Genomic DNA, 13,124 nt, shown 5'->3' with positions numbered 1-13,124 from the left:
TTTATGTGTGTGTGTGTGTGTGTGTGTGTGTGTGTGTGTGTGTGTGTGTGTGTGTGTGTGTGTGTGTTTAAGAATTCTTTGATGAATAGAGTGTTCAAAAGTACAGCATTTATTTCTCAATTTGAATTTGTACATTCATTCAGTAGATGGAGGGATGGATGGATAGAGGAAGAGACTGAAACAATTAGCCATGCAATTAGCAAACAGGCAAACTAAGTGTGCATCTCCCGGTCATTCTGGAAGGACAAGGTTATGAAATAACTTTCCCCTGCTTTATTAAAGGACTGAGAGTAGACATGGCTGTAGAGATTTCCTCAGGACAAGAGTTGAAGCTAAGATAATTAACCCATCCAGTGTCATTTGCAGGCTTAGTCCTCTTTGCCCTGAATGTGAGTCTCTTTGCCCAGGTGACGTGAGTCATCGCTTCTGTCTGTCCATGTGGAAGATGCCTAATTCATGCTCAATAATATACAGTCTGTGTGTGCATCAAACCCCAATATGGACATTCTCCATATACCATAGAGAGACAGTTAGAAGTCTGTGCTATGATCAAACACTACATTAACAATATTTTGGTGAATGTACATATGTATATATTTTACATACAATTAAGCACTGATGTTTAAGGATTGTAATTATTCATTATGTGCCAACACTGTACATACAAAAAAATAAATAAAATGTGTGCTGTCTTGTCAAATATGTATTGTGGATTTGACACGTATAGCATTCGAAAATGATTTGAGAATACATTCAAACTATCAGCTCTATCTATTGAGTAAAGGCTGACAAGTTGACATCTAATAGTGTTGACATAATAACCATATTTTTGCATGTCAAACATGTTTGTTTTGCTGGTGTTACTAGCTAATAAGCGGACGTACTGGAAATGTGGGAAATTCTCAAACAACATTCTTCAACAATTTGGATGATGGTTTTTGATGCTGTTGAAAAAAATTAGGGATACAGCAGTGAGAAGTATAGAAGTATATTTTTCATTCAGTCAGGACATAAAACTTACTTTCAGATATATTTAAGTATAAATCTGTTTATCCTATCTCAATTTTTATTATTTTTTTATTAAATGTTTTATTTATATTTATATATATATATATATATATATATATATATATATAGTTATTGTCACTAGTGTAAAACCATGATAAATAAATATGGTATATGAACCATATACAGTGGGTATAGAAAAGAATAACCCCCTTATAATAATTACATTGATTTTAGAGCCTTTAAGCCAATATACAGTGGGTATAGAAAATGATCACCCCCTTTAAAATAATCACATGTTTTTTGTTTTATCCAGCTGTATTTACTCAGTGCAACCTATAACATCCAAGTGAAAGATATAACACCAACATGTCAGAAAAAAATAAATAAATAATGAATCACTGAGTTGGAAGAATGATCACCCCCTATTTTGTTGAACCAACTTTTGCTTTAATTACAGCCTTTAGTCTGTTGAGATATGTCTCTGTCTCTAACTTTGCACATCTAGACTTTGCAATATTTGCCCACTCTTTGCAGAACTGCTCAAGTTCAGTTAAATTTGATGGTGAGTGTTTGTGGACTGCAGTCTTCAAGTCATTCCACAGATTTTCACTGGGGTTTAAGTCTGGGCTTTGATTGGGCCATGCAAGGACATTCACCTTTTTCTCCTTCAACCACTGTGTGCTCAGTTTTGCTGTGTGCTTTGGGTCATTGTCATGTTGGAATATAAACCTCTTCCGATCTGACAACTTTCTGGCAGAGGGCAGCAGATTTTCCTCAAGAATTTGACGCACCCCCATGCTTTACTGTAGGAATGCTGTTATTTGGATGGTGAACTCTATTGGATTTCCGCCAGACATATCATTTGGTGTTGAGGCCAAATAATTCAATTTTAGTCTTATCTAACCATAACACCTTTTTCCATGTGGCCTCAGAATCTTCAAGTTGTGTTTTAGAAAAGCTCTGTCATGACTGCATGTGGCCTTTCTTGAGGAGTGGCTTTTTTCTTGCACCCCTTCCATGCAAGCCACATTTGTGGAGAATTTGTGATATTGTTGTCACATGCACACAATGACCACCATTTGTCATAAATTGACAGTGCCTTGCCTCCCATTTTTGATCGTTTGCTTCAGTTGCACTATCAAGAACTGAAATGCTCCAGGAAAGCTCTTTTCATGCTGAGCTAATCAAAATAACCACAGCTGAAAGTAAAATGGTTTTGTGTGCCACTGAGAAGGTGATTAGCTACACCTGACTGAGTTTACAAGTCATTTTTAAGAGGGGGTGGTCCTTTTTCCAACTAAAGCCAAGTTCACTCTACACAAATTTAAATGTTGGCAGATCTCTGTGCTGTTCAGACTAAATGACTTGCTATCTGTCTTGAAGTCGTTGTGGTGTTCACACTACGTGACACTATGTAAATGATTCGCAACAGGGGGTGACACACTACAAGAGCTGACAACAACTCTGTCACCCAAGGACTCTATCGGAGGCCCGTTTCAGAAAGGAGGTTAAGTGAAAACTCTGAGTATGTTAACCCTGAAATGACGGAAACTCTGGGTTTTCCGTTTCAGAATGGGAGGTTTGTCCAACCCGAGAAAGCAGGGTAAGTCAAGCTAGTTTCTGAAAGAGAGGTAACTTATACTCAGAGTCAGTTACCATGGTAACTTACACTGTGAACCTAACCTGGTCAGGAGCAGGTTTACTTCGTTAAACCCAGAGTTTCTTTCGGTAAGCGATGTTTAAATACCTCATTCATTCATTCATTCACGCTGAAAAAATGCATTTCTTAGTGAGTATTTTGTAATCTAAATTAAGTGCATTTTACTTAAAACAAGAAAAATAATATTAATGCAAATGGAAACAAGATTTTTTTCTTACCCCATTGGCAGATAAGTTGCAAATTAAGAAAAATACACTTAAAAGACTAAATACCTTGTCATTTTTCTTATGTAGAAAATGCATCTTGATTTAAAAATCTTTAGATATTTTGACCTGAAACAACCAGACAAAAATACTAAGTAAGAAAAGCATTTTTTGCAGTGCAGGTACATTCATTCATTGCACACATTTTCATCATGCAGACACTCTGAAAGTGACAAAAACGGCATGTCCTCTTATACTGAATCCTGTAGATGAGGAGGCTACATTAATTCGTAGGGAGTAACATTTACATCGGGAGAGGATTATTTCGATTTTTTTATATCCACATGCATATTTATTTGAGCGGTACCATTTTTAAATGGTAGTTTTCTATATAACATCAGGGATGCAGAGCATATTAGGAAGGCCTCTGTATGCAGAGCGGTAAGGAAAGTGTGTCTCTCTCTCACGCTCTTTCTTATAATATTTGTGTAGGTTTCTGAGCACAAACCCATTGAAAATGAAGCTGATTACTGTATGGAATGGAAGGATGCCAGATGGAAGGGTAGTTCGAGATATATGCCTTCACCACCACAGCTGTTAAATTTATTTGCTCATCTTTATTTCCTACAAATACAAAAGCAACAGTTATTATTTTTCCTGTTGGATTTTAATATTCTTCCAATAATTGGTATTGTGACCATCTCCTCTTCATCTGTTCTGCATTATTTTTGCGAGCCTTCTTGCTGTTGGATGAGTAGAAGTCAAATGTTCATTTCATTACTCTAATTAAGAAATGCAACAGTTCGGATTAGAGAACATTTATGTGAGAAGAGCATTAAACTATGTGGAAAAAAGCTTCTGTGCACTGAAATAGACACTGGATGATATTTATTTAATTTGTCAAATGCTCATGAGCCTTTTATGCTGAAAGCTTTACCTTGATTGAATTATTTTTTTATACTTCATGTTTAGCTGATTTTTTTTTTTTTTCTTTTCTTTTGCCTGTAGGATACCATGAAAATTAATGTTACTTCAATAATTTACCATTCTGCCACATTTTACCTTTGATATTATAGCAGTGATTAAGAATTAAAGTTATGACTCGGAAGTATGCGGACGTCTTTTTGGCGGGAGCTGTTGCCATGGTGAATCATAATTTCGGAGCTTCATTGATCATGGCTTTTCATAGTCGTAGTGCACACACTAAACTCAGAGTCAACCTACTCAGAGTCGATTGAACTAACTCAGAAAACTAACTCTTTCCCATCTCAGGGTAAGTCAACTCAGAGTTCAAGTTTCAACTCAGAGTTGGTTGAACCTCCTTACTTGAAACGGGCCCCGGGTCTCTAAACCATGTTTTCTCACGAAAACACACAAGAAGTTGAACAGGAATGATGCGAAACAAGAAGTCAAACAGGAGTTGTTTATTTGAAAATGGACGTCGGGAAGAAATTAGTGCTGCAAGCTGTTTGCGTGATGATCTGTTCTGGTTTTTTATTTTATTATTTTTTTTTTTTTTTCTGACATGTTGGGGTTATATATTTCACCTGGATGTTACAAATTGCACTGAATAAATACAGCTGGATAAAAACTGCGTCTGTCTTCATTTCAGGCTGCAAAGCAACAAAATGTGATTTTTTTTAAAGGGGGGTGATTCTTTTCTATACCCACTATATGAAGCTAGCAGAACCTTTCTTAGTTTAATTCATTATTAAATAAGTGTCATTTATTGTTGTTGTTTGCTGTTAACTATTTACCTATGGTATTTTGGCAGAAATTATGATTACTAAGGTGTTTTTGGTAAGGATATGTTTGACAAAATTTGAAATAAATACATAAAAAGCATTTTTTTCAGTATGATTTGAGGCATTTCTCTCAAGAGCCCAATTTTTAGTCTCTATAGTATTCTATTTTCAGTCTAATTTCTCACTGACTCATTTTATAATACAAGAGCTGTGTTTGGTGTCATTCAGTTACACTATGCTGCGGTCACTGCCCTTCCGTTAGTGATCTGACTGAGAACATTGTGACTTCACTCCTGTTTTCCTGCACATTTCTTCTCTGTGACATGAGTCACCCAAAGCCATTTTCTGAGGAACCCCATGCTGTGTTCCCTGTTATGGCATCTCACCTCCAGGAGGGACTCCCATCTGAGTCTAAATAGTACGAATACTAAAAAAAAAAATCATTACCATCAATGGAGGGACAAGCACAAAATGGAGAAGGCTGAAGAGAAGCCAGCCATTTTGTTTGTGATATAATCAGCTACTTGTATGAATAGCAAAGTTGTTAGCAAGGCAGTATTCTTCGTACATTGATAGCGAGGGAGAGTAAAAGCTATTCTTTTTTCACACACTGTGTAGTCAACACTAATTATTTCTTGGTAGAGATAATGACTAGCTGTAGCCCCAGGTTATATCACAGAATGTCTCGAAATGATGCGACTAAAACTTTTAAGCCTCAGACTTCACTGTTCACTCAATGAGGAGGTCAAAAGAGAAGTGATTTGCGGTGTAGTCACAAGGCACTTTTTTTTTTAATTGTTCAGACTGAAAGCGTCTCAAATTAGCAAGTAAAGTGGAGTCAAAGAAAAGCATGATAACTGTGTCTTGTTGGCTCCATTCATGCTCTTTTACTTGCTAAAAGCAGCCACAATTTTTGTTGGCAAACACGTCTTTTCAAACTTTTCATGGCAAACACGTCAGTGTGTCTGAAGTGATTCTATCAGGTGTCATTTAATTACAGTACACGGTTCAGGTTCATCCTGATGCATTTGAGTGCAGTAAAAACAGTTTCAGCACCTTAATGGATCAAGTCAATTTCAAAAGACGTGATGCTAGCACCTCAGTTTTTTACATTAGAAACTAAATTACTGGGAGATTCACTTCCCATGATGTAGGTTAAGTTTTTTTTTCCTCAGTCATGTTTGTCTGCCTTTTAGAAATAAAGCTGTCACTAATAATCTGCTTCTTTTTATTTTCCCCTCGACCCTCTTTCTTCCTCCCTACTCTTTTCTCTTTTTCCCCCTCTCCTGTCTATCACTCTGTCCTTCTCTTCCATTTTTCACTGTTCTGCCCTTCCTCCCCTGACATCTGTTCCATTTCAGATATCTGAGACTTCAAATTCATTTCTGAATCGGATGTTGAACAGAGACACCATCACAAGAATAACATATAAGAGTAAGTGGAAAAATATTCTAATGTTGACCATTTGACACAAAATCCAATTTGGTTTTCAAATGCTATCGATTGTACTGACATTTTGCAAGTGATTAAATCATATCAGTTTGTTCAGACAATATAGTCAATATCAGGTGTACCTTCATCAGTTGCTAGAGAAATGATGTAAGCATCACCGTGAGATCTGAGGGTAGCTGTCGGTGGGGAAAACTGGAGATTTTGCTCTGCTTATGTTTATCATGACATCTCAAGGCGGTGCTGACTCATGAGGAGCATGAGAAAATAAATTACAGAGGGATGTTATGCATTCATGTGTCCAGAACCGCTGAGTCATTTACTATTCACTACGTAGTGAATATCACATAGGCAGGATTGAGGTGAATTGATTGCATTCAGACACAATATTGTGCACTAAGAGGTTACCTGTACTTGAAATCAGATCTGACCATTTAGACTGATACACATTATATTCAGATTTTAAACCACACAGACTACCATTCAAAAGTTTGGGGTCTGTAAGGCTGCTTTTTTTTTTTTTTTTTTTTTTTTTTTTTTTTTACAGGAACAAATAGTGACTGTACATTTTAAAATAACTATTTTTCCTGTGATGGCAAAGTCAAATTGAGACACACCAAAAAAATTACCTTTTGCTGCCTCTCTGAACATGTGAAATAAGCATTAAAGTGTCTTAAAGTGTTCTGAGTTTGCCACACCAAAGAAAAATGTGTTAACAACCCAGCCAAATTTGAATGATAAAAAAAAAACATTAAGTAAATAAAATAAGGTATCAAAATCTTGAAAAAAAATAACAGGGTTTCCGCGGGGTCTTAAATTTAGTTGTATCAAATTTAAGGCCTTAAAAAGTCTTAAATTGTACAATAAAGTCTTAATTATGATTTCAAGAGGTCTTAAATTTGGGTATGGAAAGACCAGAATTGCGATATGGCTGAATGTGACGATTAAACTTCAAAAAAGGCTAAATAAACATGAGCGCAAAATAACTGATTTGCTGCCACCTACTGGCAGATTTAATTTTCTTTTAAAGGATCTTTTAGTTTTTTTTTTTTATTATTATTTCAAACATCAGTTTTCAATGTTTTATATTTAAAATATCAAAAATGTGACGATTAAACTTCAAAAAAGGCTAAATAAACATGAGCGCAAAATAACTGATTTGCTGCCACCTACTGGCAGATTTAATTTTCTTTTAAAGGATCTTTTAGGTTTTTTTTTTAATTATTATTTCAAACATCAGTTTTCAGTGTTTTATATTTAAAATATCAAAACATTATTCATGCATTTGTAACTGCAGGTTAAAGTATTCCATGTCCCTCTGAGCTGCATTAAACAGTGTGTAAATACATCTAAATGCCACTTAAGATGCAGCTTCTGTGTTTCCTCTGCACTGCAAAGATAAATTTTGTTGATACTGATTTTAATTTGCTTGGTAACAACCCAAATGCAAGAATTTGACTCAAAAGATGGTGCACACTTTTAGAAAAAAATGGCTTAAAGGTAAAAATGCCCATAAAACTTGTTGGGAATTATTCATTTCTATTACTGCTGTGAACTGACCACACAGAATTCAGGAGTCAGCTGTCCACGGTAGTCCTTAAGATATCAGCACAGTAACACACTCAGCAAAATATCGTCTAATTATCGTTATCGATAAAATCCCAGAAAATATAGAGATATTTTTTGTCAATATTGCAAACCCCTAAATTGTCATTTAATTTATATAATAATGTATTGATAATAATGATTTAAATTAATATAATGATTAATACTTTTGACTCCATTTTCTTAAAAATGGTTTAAAGGCTGAAATGTAAAGTTGATCATTTTATAAAACTTTTTGTTTTTGTGAAAACTTGTATATGAACTGTAAATTATGCTTTTTACAGTCATTTTACAGTTTAATATGGTACTATAGACATTGCCCTACCCCGCTCATATGGTATTAATTTTATTTGTGCAGGTCTTAAAAAGTCTTAAATTTGCACTTAAAAATTCTGCAGACACCCTGAATAAGATGTATTCTCTGCCCTCAAATGCTGGGGGCGTGTCTGCTGTCAGCACTGAAACCATGCCCACTCACGGAGAAGCTGCAGTAATTTAAACTGATCTTTCCAGAGCTGATGCTGCGCGCTCTCCTATTGCGGTCTTTGATCTTGAAATGAGCTGATAATTAATAAAATGCAGCGCTTATCTTTTGATTTTGTTGACGTGAACTCCGTTAAATTTAAATATAGTGCGGGAATTGAAGATCAGATTTATATCCGTTTTGCGACGACACATTTATGTGGCCAAGTATAAATGGAAACGTTTTAACAAATCAGATAGATATCCGATCAGTGAAAACGCATGAAATGACCAGGTGTAAACAGTGTTAGGGGTGGTGCGTCGAGTACATCATCAAGACCCACCTAAAAAACCCTGAGCACGAAAATGGTGAAAAACTGTTTAACAGTCTAACCCAACAATTAAGTACTACTAAATATAGCCTTTATACTTCACTTTACTTCTAACTTCAGCTTTTTACTTCTGGAGATTAAGGCTTCACAATTCACAGAATCGTTTAGGAAGATAAACAAAACATGTAAGAACCATGAACCTTTGTTGGTCACAGCTTATTTTCTGCAATAATCCAAAACCCAGTGGAAAGATCCAACTGGCTTTTTGTTGAGGGAACCAGGGTAGGGTATGACACATTGCTTGAAGCATTGAGTTAGTCATGACAATATGTGTTATCAGTTTTATGCTCTTCAGCTGCAGCACATTGTGAAATAACGTGCAGAGAGGAACCCTTCTGATAGGCTGTTTTGTAATGGACTGCATTGTGTTACACCCTAATTCTGCAATTCATGCCAACCCTTCATGCTAATTATTGATTAACAGCAGCAGTTTGAAGGCACAAGACTTGTGTAAGTAAAGTCAAAGGTGTCGAGAAGCAAATTTATTCAGCCTTGAGAACTCAGACCACTATCTAGTTTGGGAATATTTCATGGCCGAAGCTGACATGCAGTGTAGTGGAAATGTTCCGTGCCATTATCCTTTAACTCACCAGAGGGACTTTTGAAAAAAGGCCTTCATAATTGAATTAATAGGGGTGGAGAAAGAGCGGATGAATAGATAAAATGTTCTGACCCCTGGTGGCTGGTGCGTGTCTCCCTGGCCACAACGGTGCATGAACGCAGGCTAGCTGAGCTCAGGGAGGACTCGACAGCACTGCCAGGGGGAGGGCAGAGGAGCGTGGGCTTTAAGAGCTGTCAGAGCCCCCTCAACCTGCCTCTCCAGCTTTCTGCTCTGTTCCCGCTTGAATTTTTGGAAACACACTACTACCAGCCCTCGCTGCAGCGGCATTGGAGCTAGTGCATGTATTTTTCAAATGTATCCCGCTGCAGCGGCATTGGGGCTAGTGCATGTATTTTTCAAACGTATCCCCCTCCTCCACAGCCAAAAGGAATTATTTATGCCACCAAAGCTATCGAAGTTCTGCGCGATGCCGCCGGTGGAATGGCAAACATGCGGGGAGATAGAGATAGAGTGGTAATCAATGGGATAAAGGGAGAATAACTAACTATTTCCTCTGGCTGGCGTGAGTCAGAACCTATTACTTGTCTGTTGTCAGTGGAAGGTGGGTTCAATATTGCTGTTCCTCATAAATTCAGAGCAGCATTATCTCATGTCGGCCCGCTATTGTGAAGTCAAAATAGCATGTGCTGTCACCGCTTGTCCAACAAATCAAAGGCAATGCATAAATACTGAAAAGAACTGTTGACAAGCAAAGATAAAGAACTGTTTGGTTACTATTGTTGCTTTCTGTTTTGCTTTTGTTGTTTGGACATCATTTCTAGACGTTCTTTTGTTACTTAATATATTGCATTTTGACTTTGGATGAAGACTTGGGTGGAAAGTGCACTATTTTGATTTCTAAAATGACTAATTCATGTTTGTGAATTGGCTCTCTAGATGAGTTTTAATTGGTAAGCAACAACATTTTTTGCTTTTTTTTTGTAGATGATGCATACCTGCTCTCTGGGCTAAACATTGAGGAGGTTTATCCAGAGACGGCAAGTTTTATCACTTACGAAGGGTCTATGACAATCCCACCGTGCTACGAGACCGCAACATGGATTCTGATGAACAAGCCAATTTACGTCACAAAGATGCAGGTAAAACAACGTACACTGTTTAAAATAAATGAGTTTTTTGTGCTACGTTTGCAGGGAGTTTTTGTTAAATTAATTTACAAAATTATTTAATGTAAACTACTTGACTGAACTTAAAATGTTACACTGCCTTCACTGTAACAGTTCCCTATTTATATTATGTAATGTTTAAGTAGTTGTATAAAATACTAACGTTTTAAGAACTTAAAGTTCTACGACTATCGATCTACTACTACAAAACTCATGAAATAATGCCACAGAGACATGAAGACGGCATGAAACATGACAAGAGTACCTGATAATCTTAAGTGAATGAAACTCAACCAGACATCGTTAGACATCAACAGTGAAAATAAAACTGGCTAACAGTCACACAATGCAACCATATTAATTATTAATGCCAAGTGCATGCTGAGAAGGTAGGAACTGAGACCGGACAATAAAACCATTTTTCAGTGTAAAAAAAAAAATGCATTAATACATGTCATCAACTCTGCTTGAGGACTTAATAAACAGATTATTATAATAGAAAAGCTGCATCAAGGTGCATTAGTTGAGTTACTGAATGTTGTCAGAACTTCAGAACAGCAAGTAAACAAACAAATAGAATAATCAAGTAACTCTTTCAGCGTTATTTTCTTGATCCAAGAATCAATTTTTATGGATTCAGCTAACGGCATGCTTCTTAAAGGCAGAATGTGTCCCTTTTGACCCTGCAGATACACTGTTTTGATGACATGTAATATAATCTGTTCTTGAAAGACACTCTCACGTAGCTCCCCAGACACTTTTTGATGCGGGTCTGTTAGGACTGGATTGACTGTGCAATAATTGCCTGACCTGCCATCAGAGGGTCGATATAAAATGTCTGCTCCATCTGTGTCGTCCTTACAGATGCACTCCATGCGACTGCTAAGTCAGAACCAGCCCTCGCAGATATTCCTCAGCATGAGTGACAACGTGCGCCCGGTACAGCCTCTGAACAACCGCTGTATCCGCACCAACATCAACTTCAGCATGCAGGGCAAGGACTGCCCCAACAACAGGGCACAGAAGTTGCAATACCGAGGTCAGTGTCTCTGTGCTTCTTCTTGTGATCTCTCAACCTGCTTTGAATTAGAGACTAAACCAGCCCATGACAAAACCAGAAGTGTTTCTACAGCTTTCATCATTTACTTCTCCAAAACAACACAGACTCCAAGGCAGAATAACATTGTTGGTCATAATGAACAGGTTCGCTGAAGTTACTGAGTAAATGTTGCAGTTTAGTTTCCAGGTAACTATTGAAAAGGTGCATTTATAATAATACACTTTTCCTTTATTCTCCTCACTTTTCACCTCACTTTACACATTTTTTACATTTTAAAGTGTTTGGCAATATGTAAAGTCAGTAGCTATGCTTATAAAACATTTATGAGGATCCATGACCGTTAGTATGCTGCCTAGGTAGGCAGTAGGCAACCAGATTGCTCATTAGGTTTCATAATAGAGATAATTAAGGTGTGTTGTACTGTTATACAACACGCAAAAATACGAGCACATGCAAATTCACACAAAAGCATTTTGTACATATTAAATGAGTGAAATTAACTATTCAGTAGTTATGAGCAAATATTTATCCTCAAAACAACCGTAAAATTACCCATTTCCTTAAATGCGTCATGTATACGAAGAAGTGATTTTATGTATAAAATAAACTCACTGGTTACTCCGTCATCCTGTTAAAAGTGTTTGCATAATTACTGGTAATCTCCTCTTGACCATGCATCATTTATTGACTTAGCTTGTTTAAGAGGTTTAGGTGTCTCAGTAGCACATGTTGTAATGAGCTTGGAGAGCCATAGGCATCTTAAGATGTGTTTGTGCTTCTACCAGAATGCCTGAGATATTGTTGTAAATTGTTTCAGCACTAAAGCATCATGAAAAAAGAAAAGAAGAGCCTTTATTGAGCCTGCTCTTATCGCAACATTTCATTATGGAGAATTTGCTTGTACTCTTGATACAGCAGTGAAGTGATGAATCAGAGTCGTGCGGCACTTGTTTGAGATGTTGGATTTACCACCCCAGTGGGTAAATGAGCGATACAAAAAAGGTTCCTTCCTTTTATTACATTTGAGCTGTTAAAAGATGTAAATATCTTGGAGGAGAAGGAACAGATAGAGGCATTTAATTAGTGTTGGTTAGGCATCTGAGGTCATGTATCTTAACCAGGGAGACACATTCTTTTGTAGCTAGCACAGTGAGCTGTCTGCGGGCTAATTGAATGTTAAATTTTAGCTTGAGGTGGTGATATTCAGAGTGCAAGAGAAAATGTAATTCTGGGAAACTGCGCAATGAACATGAACATAATGTTACAGAGTCTTATGGAACAGGAGCTAGAAACTAGAAAAAAAAAGGAGTCCAATATTGATGATTTTCAAACGCAGTGAGACATTACTGTATATATTAGTAGTTTGATTTTGCAAATGCATCAGAGTAAACTGCTGAGAGAAAACGTACTCGGTTACTAACGTAACCTCGGTTCCCTGAGATACGGGAACGAGTACTGCGTCTTGCGTAACCGTGCCTCGGTTTCAGGACGACTTTAGAGTCGTTAGGCCCGAATTCCAGGCAGGCAGGGCTAATTGAGAGTGCCTGCAGGTCCTCTATTCGCTTTACTGATGCTAGTGCTAGAAGCAGAGCAGCCTTCAGCGATAGCGATCTAATGTTAGCGGACTGTAGCGGCTCGAAAGCGGGGCCCTTCAGGGCACTCAGCACAGTGGGCAGGTCCCATAAAGGGACGGTAGGGGGACGAGGCGGATTCAGCCTCCTTGCACCCTTTAGGAAGTGGATGACCGCGCTGTTTCTGCCCACCGATTGGCCCTCAATAGGGGCATGAGAGGCCGCTATAGCCGCCACCTAG

At 37.4% G+C, this 13,124-nt stretch overlaps 1 protein-coding gene across 2 annotated transcripts in view; it reads left to right on the top strand.

Annotated features, from left to right (window-relative positions):
- The window catches only part of ca10a (carbonic anhydrase Xa), a 216,958-nt gene that overhangs the window by 201,582 nt on the left and 2,252 nt on the right, over positions 1–13,124 (top strand). For both annotated transcript variants that reach the window (XM_016468888.1, XM_016468887.1), the window contains 3 exons: positions 5,978–6,050; positions 10,071–10,225; positions 11,117–11,291. In XM_016468888.1, the coding sequence (XP_016324374.1) occupies positions 5,978–6,050; positions 10,071–10,225; positions 11,117–11,291 (403 nt within the window). The remainder of the gene's footprint in view (positions 1–5,977; positions 6,051–10,070; positions 10,226–11,116; positions 11,292–13,124) is intronic.

This window comes from Sinocyclocheilus anshuiensis, unplaced genomic scaffold (genome assembly GCF_001515605.1).
Source record: "Sinocyclocheilus anshuiensis isolate Anshui unplaced genomic scaffold, SAMN03320099.WGS_v1.1 scaffold1190, whole genome shotgun sequence".
NCBI classification, from domain to species: domain Eukaryota; kingdom Metazoa; phylum Chordata; class Actinopteri; order Cypriniformes; family Cyprinidae; genus Sinocyclocheilus; species Sinocyclocheilus anshuiensis.
Note: the sequence above shows the minus strand (reverse complement) of the source record. Positions and strands in the feature narration are given on the sequence as shown.